At 34.1% G+C, this 27,228-nt stretch overlaps 1 protein-coding gene across 10 annotated transcripts in view; it reads right to left on the reverse strand.

The window, feature by feature from the left end:
• The window catches only part of Unc-115a (actin binding LIM protein Uncoordinated 115a), a 143,841-nt gene that overhangs the window by 14,753 nt on the left and 101,860 nt on the right, over window positions 1-27,228 (reverse strand). For 3 of the 10 annotated variants that reach the window (XM_083126868.1, XM_083126860.1, XM_083126869.1), the window contains exons 4-16: window positions 27,010-27,134; window positions 25,690-25,816; window positions 25,277-25,370; window positions 24,595-24,685; window positions 23,406-23,566; window positions 22,152-22,223; window positions 20,454-20,643; window positions 19,128-19,373; window positions 17,508-17,614; window positions 16,227-16,413; window positions 13,198-13,311; window positions 6,048-6,145; window positions 294-363 (exon numbers count right to left, since the gene is read on the reverse strand). In XM_083126868.1, the coding sequence (XP_082982994.1) occupies window positions 294-363; window positions 6,048-6,145; window positions 13,198-13,311; window positions 16,227-16,413; window positions 17,508-17,614; window positions 19,128-19,373; window positions 20,454-20,643; window positions 22,152-22,223; window positions 23,406-23,566; window positions 24,595-24,685; window positions 25,277-25,370; window positions 25,690-25,816; window positions 27,010-27,134 (1,682 nt within the window). Of the gene's footprint in view, window positions 1-293; window positions 364-4,117; window positions 4,216-6,047; window positions 6,146-13,197; window positions 13,312-16,226; window positions 16,414-17,507; window positions 17,615-19,127; window positions 19,374-20,453; window positions 20,644-22,151; window positions 22,224-23,405; window positions 23,567-24,594; window positions 24,686-25,276; window positions 25,371-25,689; window positions 25,817-27,009; window positions 27,135-27,228 lie in introns of all 10 variants that reach the window. The other 7 variants (XM_083126861.1, XM_083126870.1, XM_083126863.1 and 4 more) reach the window with 6 other exon arrangements.

The raw sequence follows: 27,228 nt of genomic DNA on the forward strand, positions 1-27,228 counted from the left end.
CACATATTGTGATGTAAAAAAAAAGTAAACTATATTCAATTTCCTACCTCTCCATTATACAACACACGTGAGAGAATCTATAGAACTCAAAAGAAGGAAATGTCTGATTAAGATATATACATGTAACACAAGAGAATTGTGTCTTAGTACCTTATCTTCCACTCCTAGTACAACTGATGCTTTTATCTTATCACTTATCTGACTGAACACCTTACATATAAAGCTGAGCAATGCTTAGTAAGTATTATGTAATAGAATTATCTTCTACAAACATTTTTTTGGGTATTACTTACTATCTGACTTTGCGCTGCTGAACTCCGTACTCTGAGTCTTCTCGCCAAGACCACTAAAGGAAAAATCACCCTGCAAAATATACATGTCACATAAGACAACGGCAGAGAAATATGATAACAGGTGGTAACAAAAAACATGCAAAGTATCATGCAAAACATAACATAATGAGTACTTCTTATTAAAATATTCTGTGAGGTTAAGCCTAATTAACTTTTAAGCATGACTAAAAATCAAACTTAATAATACTAACTCTAGGAAACTTTTGCAGTAATAAATAGTACTATTTCTCACTCTCCCTCCTACTGAAAATTGGCTGCTATAAGCAGTTCAAATAAATTCATGTACGAATTCTCAAATGGTATTTACATTATGGAAAGCTTATGTACAAATCTGTAAGATTCTGTACAATTAAATATTAGTAAATTTGATATAATTGCACTCCTATTTTGAATTTCATGGTTTTACAGCCCCCACCCCCATATTCATCAAATCACAATACTACATGTTCACAACATTATGTGTTTTAGTGCAAGAAATTTATAATTATTATATTTGTTTTTATGCTTATGATGATATATTAACAAACTAAGGTTGGTTGAGTTGAAGCTTGAGTCCTAGCCAAGCTAACATTTTTTTCTAGTTTACATGATCCGTATGTGACAAAATGTAATAATTTACATGCTTCAATTTAGTATGATCTTGTAAGGGAATTCTAGACATCCTTAATCCCCGTGCCTAATGATCTGACCAACATAGCACTGAACCTTCAATTCAGTACATTAATTCAACGAGCTTTGTGTGTTCCACTCCCAAATGTGTGTTGTCACATGGAACAAAATCCCTTATACATTTAAACAGTGGAAATTATGTTACAGCAAAATTCCTACCAATTACTAGGGATAGGATTTTAATGCATTTTTGCATTTTTTTTTTTTTTTTTTTTTTTAGTAAGGGCGATAGTGTCCTGAAACATACAGAAATTCAGGTTATGAAAGACTAGTGTGTTTTGTTAAGGTATGTATATGTAGGCATTGAGCACAGTAGCATGGTGCAAGTTTTCGAAAACTGTAAGCAAGTATACTAAGAAAAAGCCCATCACTGACATGACAAGTGCCTGCTAAGTAATTTCTAACTTATGTAGCCAGTTCACGAAATTTCACAAAAGCCTATGTTACAGATACAACAGTACACACCATTATTCATATTTACTTGATGGTTGCAAAGCTGAAGCATGTACTCCTTTCATAATCGACCGACTTCAAGTTACATAAGGAGATTGACACGTGTTACACTATACAAAATTTTCAAGCAGTTTGGGAAACCAGGTTAGTTGTAGACCACTTATTTTCTGCACATTGTTTTAGGTCATAAGTGCATTATTTGCGATTTTAGGACACAAAAGTCTTAGCCCTACTCCTAATAATTATCCCTATGCTGGGTTTCATCATTAACAACCATGAAACCTAATTCAAACCAATTCAGTATCGATCAACATACATATGTTGGTGAAACAGTTAACCAGCAGAATATTTCTATTCAGTGTTCTAAGGCAAACTCCACTGCAGTCTCCTGGTTACATACATTAACCACTTGCCTGACAATATTTTCCCCAAAATGGTCCTTAATTTACACATTTTTTTTATTGTGTGTTTGTAATGTACCAATATCCGCAATTAAGGAACAGTAACGAAATTCTATTTTTGGGGTCAAATAAGGTCACAAAACTATTCAAAAGGAAAGTACTACAAATGTTTGAAAATAGCATATAAACTGTCGAAAATAAAATGTCTTAACATTTTAATGCTGTCCAAGTTTACGGACTATCACACATACTGTCTCACATCAAATGTTACCCACAGTGTGATAAACCCGAAAGCATGGGCTAACACAGAGTGCAACATCGCAATGTGGGCAATAATATCTTGACTCGTGACGAATCTTCTTTCCTCTCACATCACTGGAAAGGCGAGTACATGGCAGCAGTACCTCGACAAGCTATCTACACCTTTCCCCTAGTGACCAAAATGGGAATTCACACCTATTAAAGCTCAAACAAGACTGTCAGAGTAGGCAGAAAAGTACACTGTAGTTGTAAGATTTTAACGAGATAACTCTGGTAAATAACATGTAAAGCAAAAACAAATTCAGAGTTAACTCTGGTTAATCAGGCAAGTGGTTAAGGGGGTTAAAGCATTCTGGTTCTTCACGAAACATTTGCAATTTTGTATTGAATTTATAGAATAACAGCCATTGGTAAATTTTATATCTGTATCAGAAAAAAAAGAACCAATCCCTAGGCATTATTACTGATAATTTATTTTCTTACTAGGAGAAACAAATGTCATTACACTTCTACCACTCCTTATATACTCCTGTTCAGATAAAGTGGCACACTCAATTAAGAGTAATATAGAGTGAGTCACTTGAGCTGAGCAGGGGTGTACTATACAACATATGCTAGTCATGCCTATTGTACACTTAACATTGGCTAAGTAGATTCACTCAACTCTTTAAGTGCTAAATTATAGATTCCATTTGAATCCATGCAATATGTATAAGCAATCATGCTAAATATTTTGTCACACAAAAACTGTTTGCTTCAACAGATAAAATTAATAACTAAACTTTTGTTGCTATCTGGTTGGATTACATAGGAACAACATGGCACAAGGGGAGAAACAATTTATAGTATACTGCCCATTAAACCAGCAGCTCTTTTTCTCTCAATTGGATTTCATACAACCTAATTGTTCCAATTTACGCATCTTTCTTCTGTAGAAATGAACCTGTCCTTCTTGCAAAATTTTGTCCAAAAAAGTATTTTGTTTCAAAGTCCACTTTATGCTCTCAGAGGCTATTCAAGACCAAATCTATAGTTTAAAGTGGGATTCAGACACTGTGACATGTGTTAGGGGATCCAAACAATGACCCTTTGATAATAAGTTGCAAAATTAACCAATATTTGGACATATTTTTCTTTGTATTAAAAAAAAAAAAAAAAAAAAAGTGGCCGAGTGAAACAGTTCATATTTTAACTATGTTCGATATTATTATGTATGTGCAGAAATATACATGAAGTACACAAAAAATTCTTTTGCAGTTAATTGTACAAATTAATTTTTTGTCAACAATTTTTTATCAGTGAAACTGACTAATGATACAGTGATCAAATGAAGAAATGAATATGACCACAGTACTGGTAAATAAAAAAAAGCCACTTTAAACATTATATAGTCATACAAAAACTGCCACGTATGAATCTCAATATAATTGTTTTATATTTGTTTAAAAAATAATAAATCAGATTATGGACTTATTACAAATATATCACTTCCCTGCACAACATGCAAAGGAATGTTCTGTTAAATTAGGTGACAAAATATTTTTCCATTAAAAAAAAGTAACTTCAAACGATATTATATACTTTTCAAAATAAATGTTAAAACACCACAAATGATTTTAACTCTTCATAGACAAGCATTTACACAGCTTAAGCATTTTCAACATGTAGCAATTTTGTCGATCCAAGCGTAAAGGTAAATTTTTTATTGCCTGGTGGTAAAAAGAATGTAAAACAGCATATTTTAATGATACATAAGAAATGTTACAATCTTTTTTTTCAGTTGTAAAACTTTCCATTCCAATGTCAGTAAAACAATATTTTTATAAGTGATTTATGACTTTTACTCATTCTGTACACACCATTGAACAATACTGCTTCCATGTTGAAAATTCCTACATGTTAATGTATAAATCTAAATCTATTGGAAATGTAAAAAAACAGAGGATTTGGCAACAAGGGAATCTCTCCAACAGGACTTACTCCAATGCCCGAGACACTTCCAGCAGTAGAACTGAATGTATGTGATCGGGGAGCCAATCCGTACCCAGGCTTTGGTACATGCCGCAGAGCACTTACAACTAAAACATAGTCACAACTTTTATGTATGATGTGCATTACACTGAAATCACACACACTGAACTTATAATACTTCTATTATTATCAACACATTAATGCTACCCCAGTAATCCTGCATAATAAGATCTAAAAAGAAATATCCTATTGTTGCTGCAAGAATAAAAACATTATGAAGAGTGTCTGCAATATATATATATAAAACATGACAGTGAAATTATGCACACACTGAACATTTTCAAAATATTTCAGTAAAAGATTCACTGGAGTGGGAAAATGTGGACAATTTGAAACAATTAAGGAATGGCAAGAGGAAATTTAGAACAAGATGCTACAGATGATTATCACAACACTGGTATGGCCACAAGCAGTGATAACTTATATGGGCCCCAAGCCTACCTAATAATTTCTCAATTATTATATTTATTATTGTGGTGAACTGGTTATTACAATCGCCAATTCATATGCTATATCCGCATTTCCTTGCAGCCCTAGTTTCATTACTAACAATAGTTGACACTTGTCGACATTGAATTTAAGATGATCGATTTCATTTTTGTTATTTAGTCTCTTTTTTCTGCCACTTTTGGCTAATCGGGGCAATGAGGATGAGTGATATAAAGTTGATGAAGAGACACTGACAAAGAACATCCATGTCCAGGCTGGGATTCGAACCTGGGACCCCTGGTGTCTCAGTATGCTGTAACACGACAATATGCCACAGAGGTCAGAGTTTTAAGATGATTGATTCTGCTTCATTGAGCATGCAGAGTATAATTAACACTTTCAGTATTCTCAATGGATCTTATAGTTATAATGAAAGTTAGCAATGGTCCGTGCAATAATTGTAACACACAGCTTCCTAAGTTAACATCAGATTGCAACATCGAACAGGTTTCGTACTTTCTGATGGCAGCGTGGCAAGCTGATATACGTACTTCAGTATAGAGTTTCTTCCATCAGATTATCGTACTGAACAGGTACAACTCTGTATTGTTTTGCCAACTGAAGAACTCAAGCAGAATGACCAGACCTTTCAGCTCAAGAGTGCCTGGCATGAAGATGTGTGTAAGAGGGTCCCTGGGCACAAATATCTTGCAGCATGACAATCTGAAGTCATCCTTGTGAATGGCACGCTGATACATGTAATACAGCCACAAAGGAGGTAAGGGTTGTTGTACCAGGTGGCCATTACTAAGCTTACACTACTAGATACCTCTGGAGCCAGTTCGAAGCATTGAATTGCAGTGAAACTTGGTATAGATGTTAAGGAGACCATAGTTAAGTGAATACTGATGAACACTTAGAGTTCAAATTTTCACCAGCAGGTGGAAATATGGCACTGAGATGATAATCAGAAGTCAAACATGCAGTGTTCAATATGCACGCTGTCAATGTGAATGACTGTTTGAAAGAATGATCCATGGTCATACGAAGCATTTCGTGGATGCTAATCACTGTGCACCAAATTTCCACCTAGTGGTGAAAATTTAAATGTTTGTTTTTCTTACCAGCATTCACTTACCCATGGTCTCTATACCAAGTTTCACCACAATCCGCTGGTTCAAACAAGTTCCAGATGGCTCTGAGTATGGGCTGGTACAAAATTACAAGTCTGAGTTGAGCCCATCCAAGGTATTTTAAGAGTTGGCACCTCTAGTCAGGAGGGTAAAAAAGGACTAGTAAACTGTAATATTCCTATTTCTGAAAAACACATTTACGGCAAAATCTTAAGGGCCATTTTCGCAAAGTATGAAAGAAAAGGGGCAAAGCCTCACTGTCAAGTTCCATATCAAACTGGAAAGAAGAATTTTTGCGTTATCTGCCTTGTACTTACAGCCATGCCTGCTGATCCACCATTTCTTCCTGTAGCAGGCAAAGTGGAAGATTTCAGTCCATAACCAGGCTTGGGAACTGAACGCAGAGATGAAACAACTGTCAACAAACAGACACAAACACATCAAACATGCATGCATTGTTAGTTCGTAATCATTCTCTAGTTTTTTACATGACATTGAAGTTACCTGGAAAAGTTTACTGTACGTCTTTCAACATACATGAAAAAAAAAACTTGATTGAAAAAAAAATGTGCTACAACTATTGAAGAAACAATAAGAGATAAAACTAGTTGCCAAATTTTCAAGAAGGTAACCCTCCTAAGAACACGTTTTCAAAATATTCATTTAAAAACATTACTTGCTATAATTATCACAGATTGGTGTTACTGCTAAAACAACACAAGCTAGTGAACAAACAGGGCTTGCTTGCTTGATTGATTGATTGATTGATTTAGTTTATTTTACTTCGCGTTTTGTGCCTCTTGGCTAATTTGCGAAGATGGGGATGAGTGATGAAATGATGAAATTGATGAATGGACATTCACAAACAACCAAGCCTGACCGGGATTCGAACCCGGGACCCTTGGAGTCGCAGTGCGATGTGCTAACCACTCGGCCACAGGGTCGGGCGTAAGCAAACAGGGCTTGCATCCATTGAAGCAGAATTTCGTATCAACTGAAGAGAGGCTTGGTCGTAATGTTTGTACCTTCAAGCCCTAATTTTTTGTGCATTATTTCATTACACCATATGTTGAAATTACTTCTAGTTCAACCATAATTCTCAACAGTGCATATGCTAGCAAATATTTGTTGTCTATGAAGTTGCAAATTTTTGTCCATGTGGGTAGTTTGTTTAATAACCATTCCACATTCTTCGTGCATTTGCACACACACAATAATGATGCATTCATATATTCTAGTTTCCACCAGAAAGCACTATCCTATGTGGCTAACAGCCTATTCTCTGTCTGCTGTAGGAACAAAGTCATTGTAAAGAAATATAGGATATTGTGCATGTGATAAAGCCAAACCACTCAACTTAAGGCGAGGAGGGACAATTACGCACTAGTTCTGCATTTATTTCAATATCGTCGGATTGGGCACTGCTATTTAAAAAAGGGTTTAGTATGCAAGAGAGTATGAATTTCTCTCCATGTTGCAAGTGGAAACTGTTTTTCAAGTTTATTAGTAAGCTAGACACTATGTTTGAAAAATATGATTAATAAGTATTTACAGAATCCCATGTATTCCTTATGGGAAAATAACCAACTTCAAATTACGGCTAATCAAATGCGAGTTTAGACTTTTCCTTCTACTATGACAAAGTGCAACGTGTCCTTTTCCGTCCATGTACTTTTCTATGACATTGGATGTTTGGTATTCCAGAGAGAACTGATAAAATAATGGTCCCATAAACCTAATGCATTTCTCCTTGCCTCATACGGCCATCCTGGGAGTGTTGCCAAACCTGATGTGCATAAAAAAGCTACATTTCACCATTAATAGAGCTAAAGATGACTGTCAAGGAGCTAGATTAACGAAGGCTGCAAAAAGTGCCTCCTAGGGTAATTTTAGGTGTCAGAGGGGTGGGGGCTCTGCTATTACCGTTAGCTTTCAAGTGATGGCAATTTATTCTTAGTTTTCACTGCCTAGATTTGGCGGCATTGCTCATCTCAATAATCCAATGATGTTCCTATGAAATCAAAAATAAAGGATTCCCGGATAATAATATTGTCATATTCACCTTAGCCACAGCGCTATATATAAAAATACCTGGGGAGGAAAGAGGGGGTGGGTGATGCAGCCTATATATGAATATCACGTCACGTGCAAAATGTACACTCATGGCAAAGGTTGGTCTTTATGGGCCGGTGGCATCATGGTGGGGCAGAGGGCGGGTGCCACAGTTCATAGTCAAACTAGTGCACGAAAGAGCCAGATCTGGCTCCAAAAGAGCAAAGTTGACAACAGTGAGAAAGACCTAGGGGAAAATGTCCCTCCTCACCTTAACTGCTATACTGAATATGTGGGACCTTATATTTGTGCGCAAAATAACAATAGTAAAAAATAGTTTCACATCAATATAATTAACTAACTTTCTGCTCCCAGCACTACAATACCCACGATTCATTACTTAGAAAGCTAAAAAGTGTGTGTGTGTGTACAATGAAATTGTGTCTGAAAGCAAAACTTAAAACAACAAAGTAATATAATTGTCATGTTCTTTCCCGCTTTTGAATTTTGAATCAACTTGATCTTAAGGCTACGATCATTACTAATGATGCAATTCCCTTTTGAAATATTTGGCAACTTTCAATGTCTTTGGAGACAAAAAACAACTTTGAAAGACTGTAGCTTATTTTTAAAAACTCAATATTAAGCAAATTTTGCATACATCTGTGCAAATAATATATTCACTAGATTATTGCATATAATCTTACATGCATATTAGTATGAATGAAGAAGAAATTGAAATTTTTTGATGGATCTAAAAAAAAAAATGTGCACCAGCAATATTTACACACTTTAATTGTAGTAGTGCTGGAACAAAACAAACATTAGAATAATGTTATCTTTAGAAGAGAGTAAATACATGCCTCAGGCCTGTAGTAAACAGGTATACTTTTCAGAGAAAGGGTTGTGGGGATACAGTTTGTATTTTGTTTTAACACTTTCTATTTTGAAGTGAGCACCAGTTTCATTAGACTTTTATGTCACAAATTGTGTACCTCTCCTTTATAAACAGTATGCATAAATTTGTTAAGGGAGGTAGGAGTAGAATTCGTGACTTGCCTGTACTATAGTGAACAAATTTCAATGTGGTTGAGGGTTAATATAACAAAATGTTCAAGTTCATTACATTATTAACAGTAATGTTACTTTCCCAAATTTTACTTCGTCAATGTCTCACAATCTAGGTTCATCTGGAATTTTTTAGTTTCAGTAGTAGTGACTCAACTGAAAGTCTCGCAATCAAAAAATCTAAGTCACTATACTAAATTCTGAAAAAATAGATTTCTTTGGAATTCCTCCTAGCAATTTTTGTGGTCATTGTATGTATTGTTGCTGGTATACATGTCCCAAAATGTTTAGAAATATTTAGACAGCAGCAATACAATTAGCACAAATATTCTCTTGAAAAGTTCAAGATAATTCCTGCGATTATTATATTTCAAAATTAACAGTGTCGAAATCATACATTTTTGAAGAAAAAAAAATACTTGCTGAATGGATGCAAGGTTCATCACAACTGGCTGTTGGCCAGAAACTTTATAATCCTTATAAAAAATTGAAAAGCATGATTTACTGATAATTAAACAAGATTTTCAAAATTTAGAGAAGCTGAAAAAGTGGATGAAATCCTAAAACAATTTTTTTTTAGTTGCAATAGTGATGCTTTGTACAATAGTGTTCTCATGGAGTGAGTTTAGTTTTGAGATTTTTATTTAAAGTCCACTTTACGCAAAGAAAGGCTAATCGGGACTGGACATACAGTTTAAAGTGGAATCCGAATCACAACTATGCTAACTGGGCCATCAGGGAGGCCTTTCTCATGTAGTGAACACACATGCGTGAAGCATATTGTTAATGTCATACAGGTGAAATTTTAGTATAACTACAGTACTGATTTCACAAAAATTGTAACATTAATAAACTGCAAATAGAAGTCCACTTAGACTTTTTGCATGAACTCTTGTGGGATGTGGTGAAAAAAATATGCACTTTAAAAAGGTACACATAGGGGAAGAGAAGTGCAGGAAAAAACATCAAAAGCACTATTGTTATTGAATCACAGTGCATAATGATTCTTTTGTATCAAAATTACAAGTACAGAAAACAAGTAAAACACATGAAGGGAAGCCTACTGTCACACACACACAAAGCATTCCTAAAAATGGGACAAAAAACATTTTAATACTACATAGAAATAAGATAAAAAGCTGCACAGCTCACTAGCCTTTACAAGCAACATGGAACTGCTTACCTTACGAGAGTTCTTCTGAATGGACTTACCAACAAACAAATACACTATTTCACTTTAAAGTAATCCTAAACAATTTCAAATTCAACATGTAACCAGCAACAGTATTAGCCACGTAATGTACCTATTGTTCTTAAACATTTCAACTACTAAAATATCTAGCACATATATGTATGATTAATCGACAGCAGCCTTGTGAACTTACATACAAACATTACATATGTACCATTCTTTAAATTATATTGTAAGTTAAATTTCTTCCCTACAAAAGATTTTTGTGAGCATTTACAATATACAAAGGAAGTAAACTGGTTTTTGCAATATGCATATTTATGTATTTGTCACATACTGCATCTTGTGCATTGGAACCCAGATTTTACATTTATTCTTTATGTTCCTAATGGAGCCAAATGTTATAAAATTTTCCCGGTTTCCTTTTCATTGCAAGTGCTTTTTCAGCTTGCTCCCCCTGAAAAACTTAAGAGAAGTTCCACTGTAATGTGGTGGAATTCAGAAGCATATTCAAGGAGCTTTCAAACCTGGGTTCTGACATTGCAGTGCAAGATAAATCTTGTCTAGGAACATATATCGGTTGAAGCTTGAATTAAGATGACCAGTCTCATTTTGAGAATATCTTTTGATGCTGTTGTGGTCTTTTTTGGATTAGAATAAGTGAAATTAAGGATGTAAGAGAAATTAACGAGAGTCAGGTAACTAATATCTGGAACTGGCAATGCAGGTGGGTGATGTCTGAAGAAAGTTTTCATGGAGTTTTAGGTTGAGTAGGTAAAACTGTACCCATATTCCTATGACAAGATCCCATTAGTGTGTGTGTTTTGTTTTATTGGTGTTTGTTAGTGTCCTAGAGTTCATTTCATAATTGAGTTGTTGGCACAGGGGAGAAGTTGCTTCGATTCCCAGGGTGGGACTTTTGCCAGTTTGTCCTTGCCTGGGGTTTGACCAGCTTCTAATCAAAAGACTTCTGAAGAACAATGCTGATCACATCATCTCCCATATGACCGAGATCGTGAATGTGTGGGTCCTTGACTCAACACCCCCCCCCCCCTTTTATTCTTCATGCTACTGAAATGCACAGGGCATCGCATGCTACTGTAATGGTACATATGGATGAAAATTAAACCTATCCTCTATTTAATTATAACAGAACACATATTGATGTTAACATTCAAATTTTACTGTACTACCACACTAGACCAATCCATGCCCCAATTCAAAACAAGATTTGATTACCTCAATATTTAACCAATTTGGCACTATGGGTTTTTTCATTCTAGAACAGGTGAGTAAACATATATAGATATCAATCTGAAAATAATATATACAGTGGGTAACTTACACAACTTCCTGCAAACGTGTATTTGCTAGAAACAAAATACATTAAAAAAGAAAATTGGAAGAGAATACATATATTTTCTGGCAACACTCTTAAAGCAACAATTATTAACAGTATGTGAAGTGCTTGCATTAATGGCGCAAACTCTAATGCAAGCTGGAAAAGCACTGAAAGTAAATACAAGATAACACTCATTGCAGCATGAAGTACGTTCAGCCGTGCTTCTTGTACTCCAGGGTGATCTGTGTAAAGGTTAAGTTTGCATGTGCATAAAGGGGGGAGAAATGCATGCAATGTTAAGCCAGAAAGAGGTTAGTCAGTGCATAAGTGCTGACAAGGCACTTACGGTTAAGATGTCAAACGGGTGCAACTTATTCACATGGTTAAGTGTACACAAGAGATTAATTATAAACAGTTTTCTATGATGTACAGGTATCGGAACAGCATTCGTTCAATAACCAACTATTAAGCTGTTGCACCTGACAATATTTTACAAGTATTTAAGTGTAACGTTTTTACCTTTAGCATACAAAGATTGTCTGTCTTGATCCCCTGATCTTGTTATGAAACAGATCAACTTCAGCCCACTTTATGCAAAGAACGAACTTTCTGTTCAATAAATTCATCTTACTTCCAAGATAATAAATTGTCAGGATAAGCACAAATATAGGACAAAATATTTTTAGAATTAGCAACTTATTACAATTAATGCATTTTAATCTACACTATAATTTGAAACAAGGCTAGAGACTTACATCCACTGCATTTCAAATGCATATTAGAACACTGACAAGTATAGAGTAATCTTATAATTAATTACAAGTATGTATTTATTATTGAAGATTAATTTAAGTATTTTCCAAGCAAGTAACTTTTAACTAAATTCTCTGTCTCCAAGATAATATATATTGAAGAATACATAGTTTGAGAATGGAAACTTTAGTGTTTTGAATTAAATACTGTATGTGCGTTCATTTGTTTCTTCAAAGTCTGGCTCAAAATGGAAAAATAGTTTCCTGTAATTACATACATGTGCTATGTTGTCCATAAATCTAAAGTCCCCCAAAAGCAATGTTTACGGAAAAACTTTGATTTAGTTTGCATTTTGTTCATGATTCACACGGAGATTTACTAGTAAATCAACTGCAACAAAAATGATCTCTACACTACCAAAATCTTCCAACAAATTAACATTCTAGATTTTACCTGCCATCTTGAGACGTGGTATTTCAAGCCTCTTACTTCCAAGCGAACAAGACAATTTTCTCACCCCTTGTTCGCACTTTTCACTTGCACCACAAAATATAAAAAAGGCAGCACAAGAAAGCCGACAATTATATGGTTATTTTCATTTGAAACTTAGTTCCTTACAAAGAAAAGTAAATAAAATAATGCTGGTAGTGTGCTTAAAATGCAAGATAAAATTACATTAAAAACACTGTATACTTAATATTTTATATAAATAATATTTCAACACATGAAACAGGTCAAATATTGCCAATTATTAAAACATTGCCCCATACACACCTGTTGTTAATACTTTATTTTTATTTATTTGGGGGGGGGAGGGCATTGTTTTCAATTAAATTCAATACATGACCTGAAGATTTCAACAGGAAAGTGCTGAAATACACAGCTTGGTTTTCAATGCAATTCTGTGCCTTATGTACGTGAAAATCTACTAGCTATGTGCAAACTTAAGAAATGTCACTCATTATATTCTGCTCTGTACAAATACATAGTGTTTGCTCTCTCAAATCAAGCACAAGGTGAACTGGCACAGTAAAGATAAATAACCTGTAACTCTACTCACCATTGTAACTGGGTATTGTCCCTACAGATCTACCGACAGACGAGCGGTAACTGGACCCTCTGTCCATCTCATCCTCTTCCCAAGGTCGAGGATGATCCATGTTTCTTGACGGAGCTGCAGCAGAAAACCACAACAATTTTCCAGTGATCTGTTTCAAGTGCACTACATTCTACATTTCCTTCATCTACTGTATTGTTGTTCATATGCTAACCAGCAAGAACTATCTGCAGTTTCAGGAAATTCTAGTCCACATACAACAAAAAATCCACGTGTGTTTTGTGTAGAGGGGATGATGGGGTGTGCGGAGACTGTTTAAATCAAAGATTATCTTCCTTCATTTATGTGGACTTGAGAAAATATGTTAAAAAAAAATAATCCAAGTGTTGCCAAATGCAGAACATAAAATTCTCTAAATTCAGTATGGAGCCACTAAATGAAAAGTGAGTGCATATCAAGATAAATGAAACTGAAAACATGCTTATGGAACAAATCATATGATAATGTTTACTTTTGTTGCCAACAGCATCTCCAAAAGGAGAAAATGACCATGATAGAGATTCAGATGGAGACTACTGCTTGTAGTGAAAAGAAATACCAGAAAAATCTTCCTTGTAGCATCAAACATGTCGGTAAGTTTCTGATGAGAACATGTGCTGTTATTGTTGAAAACAGCCCTGTTATTGATGAAATATTTCAATTCTACTTGATAAAATCCAACTCTCCAACTGCAATTTCAAATCCATCAGATTTAGTTGTCACTTGAGTTGACAACTCTTGATATTACTGGAATGAATAGTCACTTCAACTCAAGTCACAATTTTTTTTCTTTTGATTAGGTCTGACAATATGTATATCCTCAGCATGGTATTGTCATTGGTATTTATGAAGTAGGCCAGGAAATATTGGAAAATAAAGTTTATATATGCCAGGATAAAATACCATACCATACCATACTGTCATTACAGTATTTTCCTACATATAAATGTTGTTCTTAAAAGTTCGCGTAACCACTGTTGAATATTACCAATACAGTAATCTTACTATTATAGTGATTTTTACTCTTGTGGTGACATTTTGTCCTGGTCCTCCAGAACTGATTCAAGCTTACACCACCATACATACATACTCCATGTATGAAAATTAGTTTACAATTACTAGCCATGTAAGGTTGTGTGAAGTATTGGGTAGTGTAAGCCTGAAAAACAGGACGAAATGTCAGCACAAGAATAAAACCACTTTAATAGTAATATCTGTTGCATTATTTTGCAATGTTTTGACATACTATGACACACTTTGGCATCTCTCATACAGCAAAATCTATTTTTTGCATTTAGCGTGACTTACTTCACGTTTGCTAAGTTTGTAGCTGGACCTACAGAGTGGAATCTGAACCACTAAAATGTGCCCCAATCTGAAATATAGCCCACTATTCTCATGGCAACACCATTAGCCACTATGCTATAGAGGAGGCTGAAGCTCCATTATATGTATGTGAACAGAGATTTTATTTATATATATATATATATATATATATCACAATAATATTTTTGCAAGCTTCTCATTTTGCTACTCTCACTACAATCTTTGATGTCTGCCATCATATGCTAATTTTCAATTGTTATGTTATAAAAATGGTCCAAGTTATTTAATATGAAACATAACTGTGTTACATTCGATGGGGTAAAAACTAATTCAAGTGATAAAAAAAATTCCATTCATCTACTATATATGAAAAAAAATGAAGCCTAAAATGATCAAAGATAATGCCCAAAAAAAAAAAATCATGCAGTATAAAACATATTCTAGCAATACACTACTGTTTCTTTGAAGTTGCAAAAGTGTGTGAAACTTCCACAAAAATTATGAGATCTCTCTTCACCTTTAATGTTACGTTCCAATTATGGTTGGAGTACCGAAAAAATAAAAAGTAACACCATGATGTTCCGGCAACAGCAGCAAACTTTTTCAACCTTTCAATAATAAAGCATTCATGTGCTGTGCACGTCATATCTCATTCCAGTATTCCTTAAGGTAAAACTAAAATAATTTATGTCATGTGCAACAGCTTGATTGTACACGTACACTTTGTTAAAAAATAAAAAAAAATGTTAATGTCTTTCTACTGTTACTTTACCACAACTTTTATATCTACTGACTTAAGTTACGCTGTTTGGAAATAGAATCTACAAGAAATATATGATTCTAAGAAATCCAAGGCTACCAGTCACCAGCCCAGAAAATAATCATGCTAAAAAATAGAGGGGGACCATAAAACCGCATGCATAAAATTGTGAATTTTCATCCCCAGTACAGACGAAATTGAAGAACTTCAGTAATACCTTGCAGAGAAGAAAGCATACAATAAAAGACTGAGTAATAGAGAGTTTCACAAACACCTAGAGTAGAACTACAACCAATTCTAAGAGTTCTTATACATGTTGGCTAAATCATGACATGCAATGTATTACGTAACCTGTAAAAAAAAAAATTGTCAACCTCCTACCAGGTTTAAATACACTATCATTTAAAATTAAAAAAATAATAGGTACACACCTTGTGGCTGTTGTAGAAGATTAAATCCTAATTAGACAAATTTTAATGCTTTGATAACATACCATACATAGGTCATATGAAGTTTATTAATTATAATGAAACCGTTATAAGTACCACTATTAAGCTTATCTAAGTTGATGAAACTTGTAAAAGGAATAATAGCCTTGAAGTTAATATGACCTCCCTGAAGAAAAAAAAATGAAAATAGCTCAATAACTTTAAATTTTCAAACAATGCAGTACAAAATTAAATCAGTATTAACTAATATATTAAAAATTACGAAAAAAATATCACTTAGTAGATTCATGGTCCATGTTTATAAATAATGACTACACAAAAAAAAATATAAAAGTGTGAAACAAATAAGTGATAATATCCACCACAAGTTAGCTGTCAATGCCTAAAGAAGTTTGACAAACTTTCCTCTGAAAACAAAAATAAAATTTAAAAAGATGCTGTGTCGAAGCAATACTCACAGGCATTGATTGGAGATTCATATCTGAGTCTATGGCTAGGTTCTCGATTGGCTGAAGGTGTGCGTGAGGCATTCCGAGGATCCAAATGGCTCAACTTCCACTGGCGGAGTTTCTCTCTATCTCTGACATTTTGAAGGAATACCTTTCCTATACCAGTAGCGATCTTACTCAATTCTTCCTCTTCTTTCTGTAACGACATTCAAGTGTAAAGGTTGTTAGAGGCACATATTTTTGGTAAATAAAAAAGCAAAATTTCAGTGCAAAAACAGTCAATTTCGGGTTCAAAAGCGATAAATAAAATGAAATTTCGCTGCTATAGCAGTGAAAAAGCGACATATAAAATTACATTTTGGTTTTAAAAATGTGAATGTAATCCAAAATCTGATTTAAAAACTGCACTATTACATAAAATAAACACATCCCTTCTAATAGCACATTAAATCATTACCAGAATATTAAGTTTATTCCTGTATAATGGGGTCAATTTTTGCTTCTCAAATGTTTGCAGCAGGATTAATCAATTTTCCGTGAATTGCATAACTCTCAGGATACTTCAGAAAGTGTCGCACCCGTATATAAATGGTAAATTTCGTGTTTAAGAGTCTATTTCGCATTTTGCAGTTCATTTCAGAAACATGAAAAATTAGTATTACAATGTGTTATTTCACATTTCATGTTTTTGTCAAAAACTAAATATGAATGCCTCTACTAGTTGACTAGTTGCTTGTAATGTAGACCCTGTTCTTTTCACAAAACCACAACAATGAGAATGGATCAAATGCAAAAGAAATAAATATCAGAAACTTCCCTGGAATTTGATCTCAGGATTTCTAGATAGGACAGCAGGTTCGAATCCCAGCCTGGGCATGGTTGTTCTTTGTGAGTGTTCCTTCATCATCACTTATCCTCATCTTCACGATTAGCCAAAGTGGATGAAAAGTGAAATAAACTAAACTAAATCAATCTATCAGTATTAAGAGTCAGTGAACTTGCCAGTAACGATACCGATCAGACTTTTCAATAAACAGCCAATAAAGTAAGGCAAAATTCTTGAATTTTGAAATTTTTATGAATATAATGGTATAATTCACATAACCTGGTTATGTAAAGAAAAGTGTTTACATGTGCAGTTTCCTTTTCAAAACTAAATTTGTTGTTGTCATCTGGTGTCAAATACTAAAGAAATGAATAACAGGGTCATTATGCAATTTTATATCAGACTGGTAGATTATATCAGTATTGGCATTAAAGAAAGAAATTCTGTTTCACAAAGGAGCATACCTTTAGTTTTGCTTCCTCCCCATTCTTCATTTTAGTCTCTCCATCTTCCTCTTCGTCATCTGAAACAGGAACACCCTTGTACGTGTCGGACCAACGTCGTCGTCGTTCTGAAAAATAATTTATGTAAGCAGCCATCTGAATCCATAGTCCCAACAATTAAATAATAAGTTAACTTTTCCTATAAGAACAAAGTAATACATGGATGAACCATGCAAACAAAGAATTTTAAGCATGAAATTTGTTTACATACACAGATTATTATTTCAGGGAAACCTAGTAAAAATAAATTTTAATTGGCAATAAAGGGTAAAGGTTGAGATCTAAATACCAATTGCACTGGAGGTAATTTAGACATAAGTGCACATACATATTTACATTTGTCATATCTGAAAAATTACAGGAAATTAATGACATTTTTAAATTCCAGGATCACAAAGATTTCGTGACATTCATGAAGAAATGATTTATAGTGTGTGGTACAAATGTTACCTTTCCATCAAAATTGTCATTAATGATAAAATTTTTGCTACTGATTCTGTATTGTAGCACACAGAATTAAAAAACTACAACACTTTCCAGAAATTAAAATATTCTGTTTTAATTTTATAATTGATTTTATGTGAAAGAAAAATATTATGGTAACAAAATAATTTTATGCATAGTTGAACACAACCTTGTCTAGTACACACGTTTATATATTTTTCCAAACATGGAAGTGCCATGTGGCATTTTTGCAGACTGGAAAAGTATGGTCATAATTGGTGATTGATTTCAAAATTATACTTGCAACCAGCCTGGGCTCGGAACGGCTACTTGGGATCCTTTTTAGTTATTTTAATATAAGTGTGGAGTATTTTTACGAAGTTTTTAACATGCTGGGATTTTTTAAATTGGAATATGCAGAGTTTTTGTAAGTGTTTTTAACCTTAACCCTTAACCAAATCCTCATTCAACACTTCTTTTATATGGCACTATGCTCTGTGCCTAGAAACATCCACGAACCTGATGGAGGCAGTCTGACCTCCGAAACGTTGTCATAATAAGACTCCATACTCACTCACGTAAGTAGTTAAATTAATCAATACTATTTAACATATTTATTTCCTTTAATAGTGAGTAACACGCACAAACTTGCAATATGTTATGGACACAGTCTCATTACTTTCTGGACAAGCCCTGTATTCACATGGGAAATGTTTAAAAAAAACTGTAATGATCTGCATCAAAATTTTTCACTTCAGTCTTAATTAAAGAGGAAAATAATCATAAAAATATGAAAATAATCAAAAATATAAGAAAAATAAAATTCTCATAAAAGCAGATTACATACTGTATGCTTTGCAATCTAAGAAATCCCAAGAAGAATTTGAACTGTATCAAAAGCTTGACACACTTTTTTAATACATCTATAGAACAGAACTTAAAGATGTTCTTTACATTGCTTAACTAGAAGCAAAAATAGTATTTTATAATCAGTTACAAGTGTGTCTACAGTGCATGACAAGCTATTGGTAAGTCAATGTTTTCCTCGCTCAATTGCTTGAACTTTGTACATACAGAATGTTTTCTATAACATAACATAAAATAAAGAAAAATAAAAACAACAAAATCATGAGATACCTTTTAACGTACCTGGATCAGTGTAGGGATACGGTGGTGCTGGGAAGTCATCGCGCTCAATTTTAGGTCGTTCGTTTGGATCAGGGCGACGGCCTCCTGGGAAATGTGCCATTTCAATGGGTTCCTCGTTGTTCATATGTGGCGATCTAGGTCGTGGTGTTTCACTTTGTATGCTCTCCACCAGCACTTTCATTCCTGACCTGGAACTTGTCTTTGGCAGGTACACTTTGCCCCTTGAATGAGCCGCTGCAGATAGAAATTGGAATTCATATAGAATATAGCATGAATTTCACTTAAGTTTAAAATGAAGAAAATGCGAAAGTTTTGATAACCTGCGATTTATTTGCTTCTTACAATATATGCAATAGTTCTGTGCAACTAATATGTGTAATGTACCTTATCTTCATACATGGGTAAGAAACAACAAAATTCTGCCTTGATCCTTAACCCATTTCTACTTCAATAAGAAACAGCAGTTTACAAAGACAGACAATGCCATTTTTTTTAAATAGACTGACCGGAATTTTCTGCTTATTCCAATAGAAAGGAATAAAATTTACTGATCTGATATAAGAGTGAAGATGTTCCATAAGAACATGAACAGTTCCTTCGTCTCTATAACTGCTGTATGGAACTAGATCACTGCAACAAGTTTGTCTTACAAAAATCTGGCAGGGACTATTAATTATACCTTTATATGCATAAAAGTGACAATATATAAACATTACAATCAATTACAGGTTAATCCTAGATAATTATCTTATGAATAAATCGATGTGCGTATATATCAGCCAATACCCTGCATTTTACAATTGCAAAAACACAAACATATCTTGAATACAAATACAAAGAAAAAATATAAACACATACATAGAAGTAAATATATATTTATGTTGTACGGACATGACTATTCTTCAAAAACATACTACACTGTACTAAAATAAGTACATGTTAGTTGTAAAATCACATGTCTTTAACATATGTAGTTTCTCTTAGTAATATTGAACAAATATTTAAAGTCATATTTGCACTTAAATGCAATCATATTATATTTTTCAGTTAAACTTCTGTTTCTCATAAATATGAATGTCATTCATTCATACATTTTCTTAACTACGCATTGAACCAAAAGCAAGACCAATATGTCAGAAAGAATAGGTTAAGTAAGGAGGAGCAAGAATAGTTCAGAAGAAAGGAGTGGCATAAGATTAGAAGATCAAAACCCTACTTCTGGGCTGACCCAGCCAGAGACTGAGAAAGGTGAAGGAAGAGAGAAAAAAAAGACACAGAATTAAGACAAAAGCTTACGTTTTCTCATTTACTTACATGGTGGCCTATGAAAATGTGGTGAAGTAGGTGGTTTATCATAGGGATCTATTGGCCGTTTCAAATACCCATGGGTGGGTTCTTCTGTTAGGTAACTATAAGTGTAGATGCGGCTAATATCTTCAGGATACTGATTTGACTTGTACTCGCGAAGTATAAGCCCTGGACTACTTGTTCTGTAACTTGAGTACTGAAAAGAAATCAATTTTTACATCAACTTAAGTGCTGGAATAAACAACCATACTTATCAGTGGCGAGCCAATGAGGGAAGTAACCCTCATGATATTATTGGGTCAAGTTACTGGCACAACTTCAAATATGGTATAAAATATAGTTTATTAATATCTGAACAGCAGTACCTGAATTCCCAGACTGACATTTCACTGTGCAGACCACACTAGCTGCAAAATATAAACATCACACAATTTTCTTGGGTGGATATTTTGCAAAATTAACATGATTTAAAAATAATAAATCATGCTTCATGGAAATGAATTTTTAAAAACATTTAAAAATGTAATAGGATTTGTTACAGTTATATATATTATATAATGAATGGAAGGAAAAAGGGCCAGAAGGGCTAAACAGCAAATTAACAGGGAATAGAAAAAAACGCAGCTGCAAAGAATTATTTCTAAATTTACTATATATGCGCTAAAGAAATATGTAATCTTTTAAGGTCTTTAAAGTTCAATTTTTACTCTCTTCACAACTTTCTGCAAAATTACCAGGTTGAGTCAAAAACCTGGAAAGTCAAGCAAGCACCTGCAAGGATGACAGTTCGACACATTGGATGCTTTGGAAACAGGGGTGCGAGAGTTTTTAACCTCGAAACCAGCAGAATGGTATCGTTACTCTCACTGAACTTTGGCAATGTTCATGTGCAAAAACAAACAAACTTTTGACTCAATTTCTACCTTGTACAAAAATTAAAACATAGTAAAACAAGAAGAATATTTTACATTCTCCTTATACTCCACTTTTTTACATTACTACAGTATCAATTAAGGGTTTTTCACTTATTTTCTCAAATCAAATTCACTGAAAAAATTTCCAGGTTTTCAAAATATCTTCAAATATATTTCCACACTTTTCTGTGGTTTGTGAACTTAAACTGTTTATAGCAATGCCTTCAGTTGCAAAAACCACATGTGTCAGTTTCATGTTTTCTACTTCCGTTATTACTCTATCAAATTAGGTTTACAAACAAATTCGAAAAATTTATATTCACTGCAGAAAACTGAATTTGTGCACTTTTTGTTATTGCAGCAACAATAATAAATCTAGTAATTGATATTATATAAAAATCAGACGTTAATCACAATCTTATTTTATATTTCCTGACTTTGCAATTGACTTTTTCACTAAATCAATTTCCCCGACTTCTCCATGACTTTTTCACTGTAAGTCGATTTCCTGGACTTCTCCATGACTTAACCATAAGCAAATGTCCCCGGCATTTAAACCATAAGCTGATTTCCCCGACTTTTCCAGGATTTCTGGGAGAGTGGGAGCAGTGTAATTACAATTTCACAATGCATTATGGTGTTTTCTTTACATTTGTTTGGATTATCACACATGTTAACCTGTTAGCTCTAAAAAAGAAAATGAACATTGTTAAATATGACACACACAATGCATATTAAAATGCTAAATAATAAAAATACAATAACCATGCAGATGACAAAATGAACTAACCTTTCTAGGCAAGCTATTATAAGGACTATAAAATGAACCACTAAGACTAGGGGTGCGGGATCTCAGGGAGAACTGAAACCAAACAAAAAACAACAAATAAAAACAAAAGATTAAAAAACAATCATGCTCCAGTCAACACATAAAAACAGCATGTTCCCCCACCCCCTGCAAGGTACTCAAAACAATAATGATTTAAAAGCAACTCCATGCAGCAATCAAATAAGATATATTACTTCTCTTCTTTAGTTTACACTAAAAAAATCTTTCCTTGCGTTCATTTCAGTAAACTTATATTATTTTCAAATTAATCATCAAAATTGAATTAATAAAAAAATAGCTTTGAACATAAAAATCTTACTGTTCTTTAAAAATCTCACTGTTCTCAAGTTATTTTCTTTGATACTGAAGAAAAAATACAGAATATGATGCATGCAAAAATGAGTAAAAATAAATACACAAAAATTACAAAATAAAGAGCACTGTAAATGAAAATTTCTGTTTACATGAAAAAGCAAGCAATTTAACATACATATCAATAGAAAAAAATATGAAAATACCTATAAATTATCTGGAGCTTTACTGAAGCAAAGATGAAGTATAAGTGTTTCAAAGCTACACTGATGGGGAAGGGGAAAATGCCAAACACTTTCAACTATCAGATTTAACAATTGTGTTATTTAAAAATCTTCCATAACATCATTTTTCTTAGAATTTTAACATCTAAAAGCTGTACAACAATAAATCCCATCATATGTGTTTATTACATATTTCAATTTACTTTATAGGGGAACAAATCTTGCATGTATTGTTATGTATAATTAATTGGTTATGTTGCAGTCTCAGAGCTAATGACCACTACTGGTTTGTCCCAATAAAGATATTATTTTAATGTACAGTGCCAGAAGGGGAGGGGGGATATAGGCTGTATTTTCCCTGCTTATGTATCCATAAGTTACAGATGATTTATGGTGTTTTATGAGTAATGATGCATGTACCGGGTTTATATCCAGAAGAAAATTTTGAATTAACCGAGGGGATAAAACGTACCACCATGGCTGTTGGCTCATTGATCTAAACTAGTGTTGTATTTTCCATATTATTAGAGTCTTTGGCAAAAAGATGGTGGTCAGAAGGAAGTAGTTGAGCCTCTATGCAAAAACTTGTACTTGACATTACTAAGGGCAGTTTTGCAAATGCTATCCATTCTCAACATAGAATGCAACCAATCTGAATGATGGATTTGATTAGTCTTGCCTGCATCTCGCTGACAGAACTGCTCATTCGGTCAAACTCCCGCCCTTCTTTGGAATCTGGTCTCTCTCCATCTGTACAATGGCCATTTTCTAAAGAACCATTTAGTATTGTGCCGTTCTCAGTTGGTCCTGGACCACAACGAGGATGCCAAATTGCTGTGCCTGTGGATAAGAAGAACAGCAACATGTCGATAAATAAAGTTTCAATGCAATGAAAGAAACATGCAAAAATTTCTATAGCAATTATTTAACTCTCTAAGTCAGTGCTTGAAGTGGGAGGACATTCCCCAGTTAAGAAAATTTTCATACAACATTCCCCCCTGGCTAGGATAATTTGCATAGGCATTCTCCACTTACTGCATTGCCTCCATGTTGACCCATACAACCGTCCCCACCTACCACCAGCTACGAATTTTCGCTTTGAGCACTGCCTGTAGTTAAGCATGTAGAGAAAGTTTGTGCTGTGTACTGGGGTTGTTCAAGGTTGACACGAATTTGTGCATACAGTTTCAATGAATAACTGTATCATGATAAAACATGTGGAGGACATAACAGAACCCTTCATGAGCACCCAGTGCTCAGCATGACTTAATTGGTGCACATGCAGCAGTTGCAGCGAAGATGAACAATAGACTGCAGTCACGTTTGATATTTTTTTTTTTAAGAAAGTGGTTACAATGTCCAGCATTACTGCATGTTGATGAAGGGTGTCTGTCATATGAAATGTCATTTACAAGGAAACACCTAAGATGTTATCTGGACATGTCAGTCGGCAATGCACACTCTCACAGTCTATTTGACAGCAATAAGATTGGGCAAAATGTGCTGACAGATTTTGGTCTATGCTCCTTACAGTCCCCAGTGATAATCATTTGTTTGAGCTCCTTAAAGAGCATTTGGGAGCACAGAAATTCAACACACATGTGGCACTGAAAATATATATCCTTCACCGGCTGACAGCAGTCCAGTTCTTTCTACACAAAAAGAACTGAGAACTTGCATAATGACGACAGGGTGCCTGGATGCACCCGTGAAATAGTTTGAAAAACTGACATAGTTTGGTGCTGTTGGGACTTTCCCTTTCTTTTGTAGAAATACAAGTTTTATCAACTTTGAACAACCCTTGTATTTTAATAATACATCCCTTGTATTTTAATAATACATAAGTAGATGTGTATTTAAGAACTGACCTTGAAGATACATCTCCTCCCCATCTCCAAAAGGGTCTCCGCACTTCGTACACCGAGCACAAGTAGGATGAAAATGATGATTATCGCCAGCCTGGAAATGAATAGAAATAAAATTTAATTCTGTTGCTCATTTTAAGAAATATGTGGACAATTAGAATATAAAAAAATTAAAAAGTCCTGCATCTCTTCTTTTTAAACTTTCTTCCTTTACACATTTGTCTCCTCTATTTTACTGGAACACGCATCTATCTATCCATATAACTATACATTCTAACACAAAATAAAAACAAACATTCCTACACAACACCACACACCCACAGCACTGGTAATTCGTCAGGCCCAGAAAATGGTGCTGTGTGTCGCACAGCAGCAGCTCTTCAGTTCATCCCAAGTAATCTGAGAGTTTTCATTAGCGCTTTTCAAAAATTTTTGTTCCTACTTTTACACCAAAAGATGGTGCTTTTTTTGGAAAACTGAAAGAGTAAGTTTCAAAAACAGATTTTCAGTATTTAAATAAATACATAAACAGTCCAAAGGAGGCTTTGTTTAGATTTTGAATGCATTTCACTGCCATCTTCCAACCAGTGGTAGAAACATATGCTTTCAGCTACTCCAGTCTGATACCAGATACCCATATTGATGATTACCAAGACAATACAAATTAAATTATTTACTAACATACCTGCAACACTTTCCCTGATATGTAGCGGTTGCAGTATGCACATTTAACACCAAATTGCTTCTGGTAGTCCTTTTCACAGTATGGTGTGCCATCCCTGAAACAGAAGAAACACTTCTTGTAAAAATAAACTGGTATGTGAGAAGTTACAATAGTTTACCCCTGGCAGATACATTCATGCATTGCATGCACACAAATAATTCATAAAAATGTGACATTTGGCTACAAAATTTATACTGAATATTTCAGCAATTGCAGGTTTTAATCTGTACTTAACAAGAAATAAGTCTACTACTAATTAATTACATACTGCTAATGATCAAAACTGAGATATGCCAAGTCTATGATACTGCTTAGGCCAAATTGTTCCTAAACTGAAAACTAGCATCATATACAGAGTACAGTAGTAAACTTACTTTCCCATATATTCTCCGTGAAGTACAGAATCACATGTGCGACACTTGAAGCACCAAATGTGCCACTGTCTATCCAGGGCAATCAGAGCTTGGCCCTCTTTCAGTTCTTCTTTGCATCCAGCACACTCTGCAAGATGAAAACACTTAAATAAAAATATTACTATGAATTTTGCACAAAAAAGTAGAACACAAACTGGTACTTATGTATAAATATATAAATATTCATATTTCGAAGAAAGAAAGATGTGGTAGCAAATGGTGGCAAAGGACACTGAACTGTTGCCATTGTGGATAAGTGAGTTAAGTTGGAATACGTGTACTACATTTCAACTGCGTCATGTCAATATATAAGTTTTATTTTAAAATTGTCTTATATTTACTTACAAGATAATCTGAATATTAAAATAGCTGACCCTTAACAAAATGGCAAAATCAATGAAAATTGTGTACTCTGGGATGAGCTCTGACAAAGTATCTTCAATTCCAACCAATACTTTCTGATGCTTAAAACGTTGGTCTCTGCTATATTGATACATTAGTAGCTCAGTACTAGTTAAATGTATCAAGACAATTATGTTTAACAAATTTACTTATGAGATACATATAAAAGTATGTTATATACAAGTTGGTAACATCAGACAAGGGAAGCACCTGAATTCTCCCAGCACTTACATTCTCATTTGCTATGAATGAATCTTCTGCAGCATAATAGCTACTTTTAAATTTCATCAGATTTTTTACAAGTATTCCCATATTGGTTTGATCTAAGAGGAAACACCGATATACTTGAATTTGGACTTACACTACTTGAAGCTTCCACTGTTGAAGTCCTTCTGTATTACACAAATTAGACCAAATAAATTCTTTCATTATACAATATGACAAAGGTAAAATTTAAGATGACTGTATAAGAATCAAGTGCATGTATATGAGAGAGACTAACTATTATCGGATATTTTTAACTCATCAATTTTAATGTAAGTTTTGTTCAATATCTCACTCAAATAAACTTGTTAGAATAATAATAATTGCAAAAGCATTACCCAATTCACATCATGAATGGACTTCTCATTAAAATTCAGTAGGTTTCAAAACATTTCCTTGATCAAATCGCAAATCCTCCCACAAAAACCAGGAGAATATTTTACGTTAAATTGTGCAGTTTATTTTTAACCATTGTTTTAGTGAAAAGACATTTCTAAACTACATTTGCACACATGATGAAACTCCACTTGAAGAGCTGCTACTACTCATTTTTACACAAACTGTTAAATTATTGTAATAAAATGAGGCGAGTAGTAAGAGAGGAAACCGACATACCTGGAGCATTTCCTGAAGGGCTGGCTTGAGGAGATCGTGAGTCCACAACAGGAATCTGCACACATTTTTGACACAAAACTTCCTTGCCAGTGTAGGTCACACGTTCCCCTGTGGGGAAAGGCTGCCTGTTGGAAATCAAGGGGAAAACAATCAGTATTTCAAAGTTGCCATGCACACTTTATTCCTTGTACTAGGAGTGTCAGGTTGAGAATAAAAAAT

Source organism: Lepisma saccharinum, chromosome 8, assembly GCF_977018435.1.
Source record: "Lepisma saccharinum chromosome 8, izLepSacc3.1, whole genome shotgun sequence".
Taxonomy (NCBI): domain Eukaryota; kingdom Metazoa; phylum Arthropoda; class Insecta; order Zygentoma; family Lepismatidae; genus Lepisma; species Lepisma saccharinum.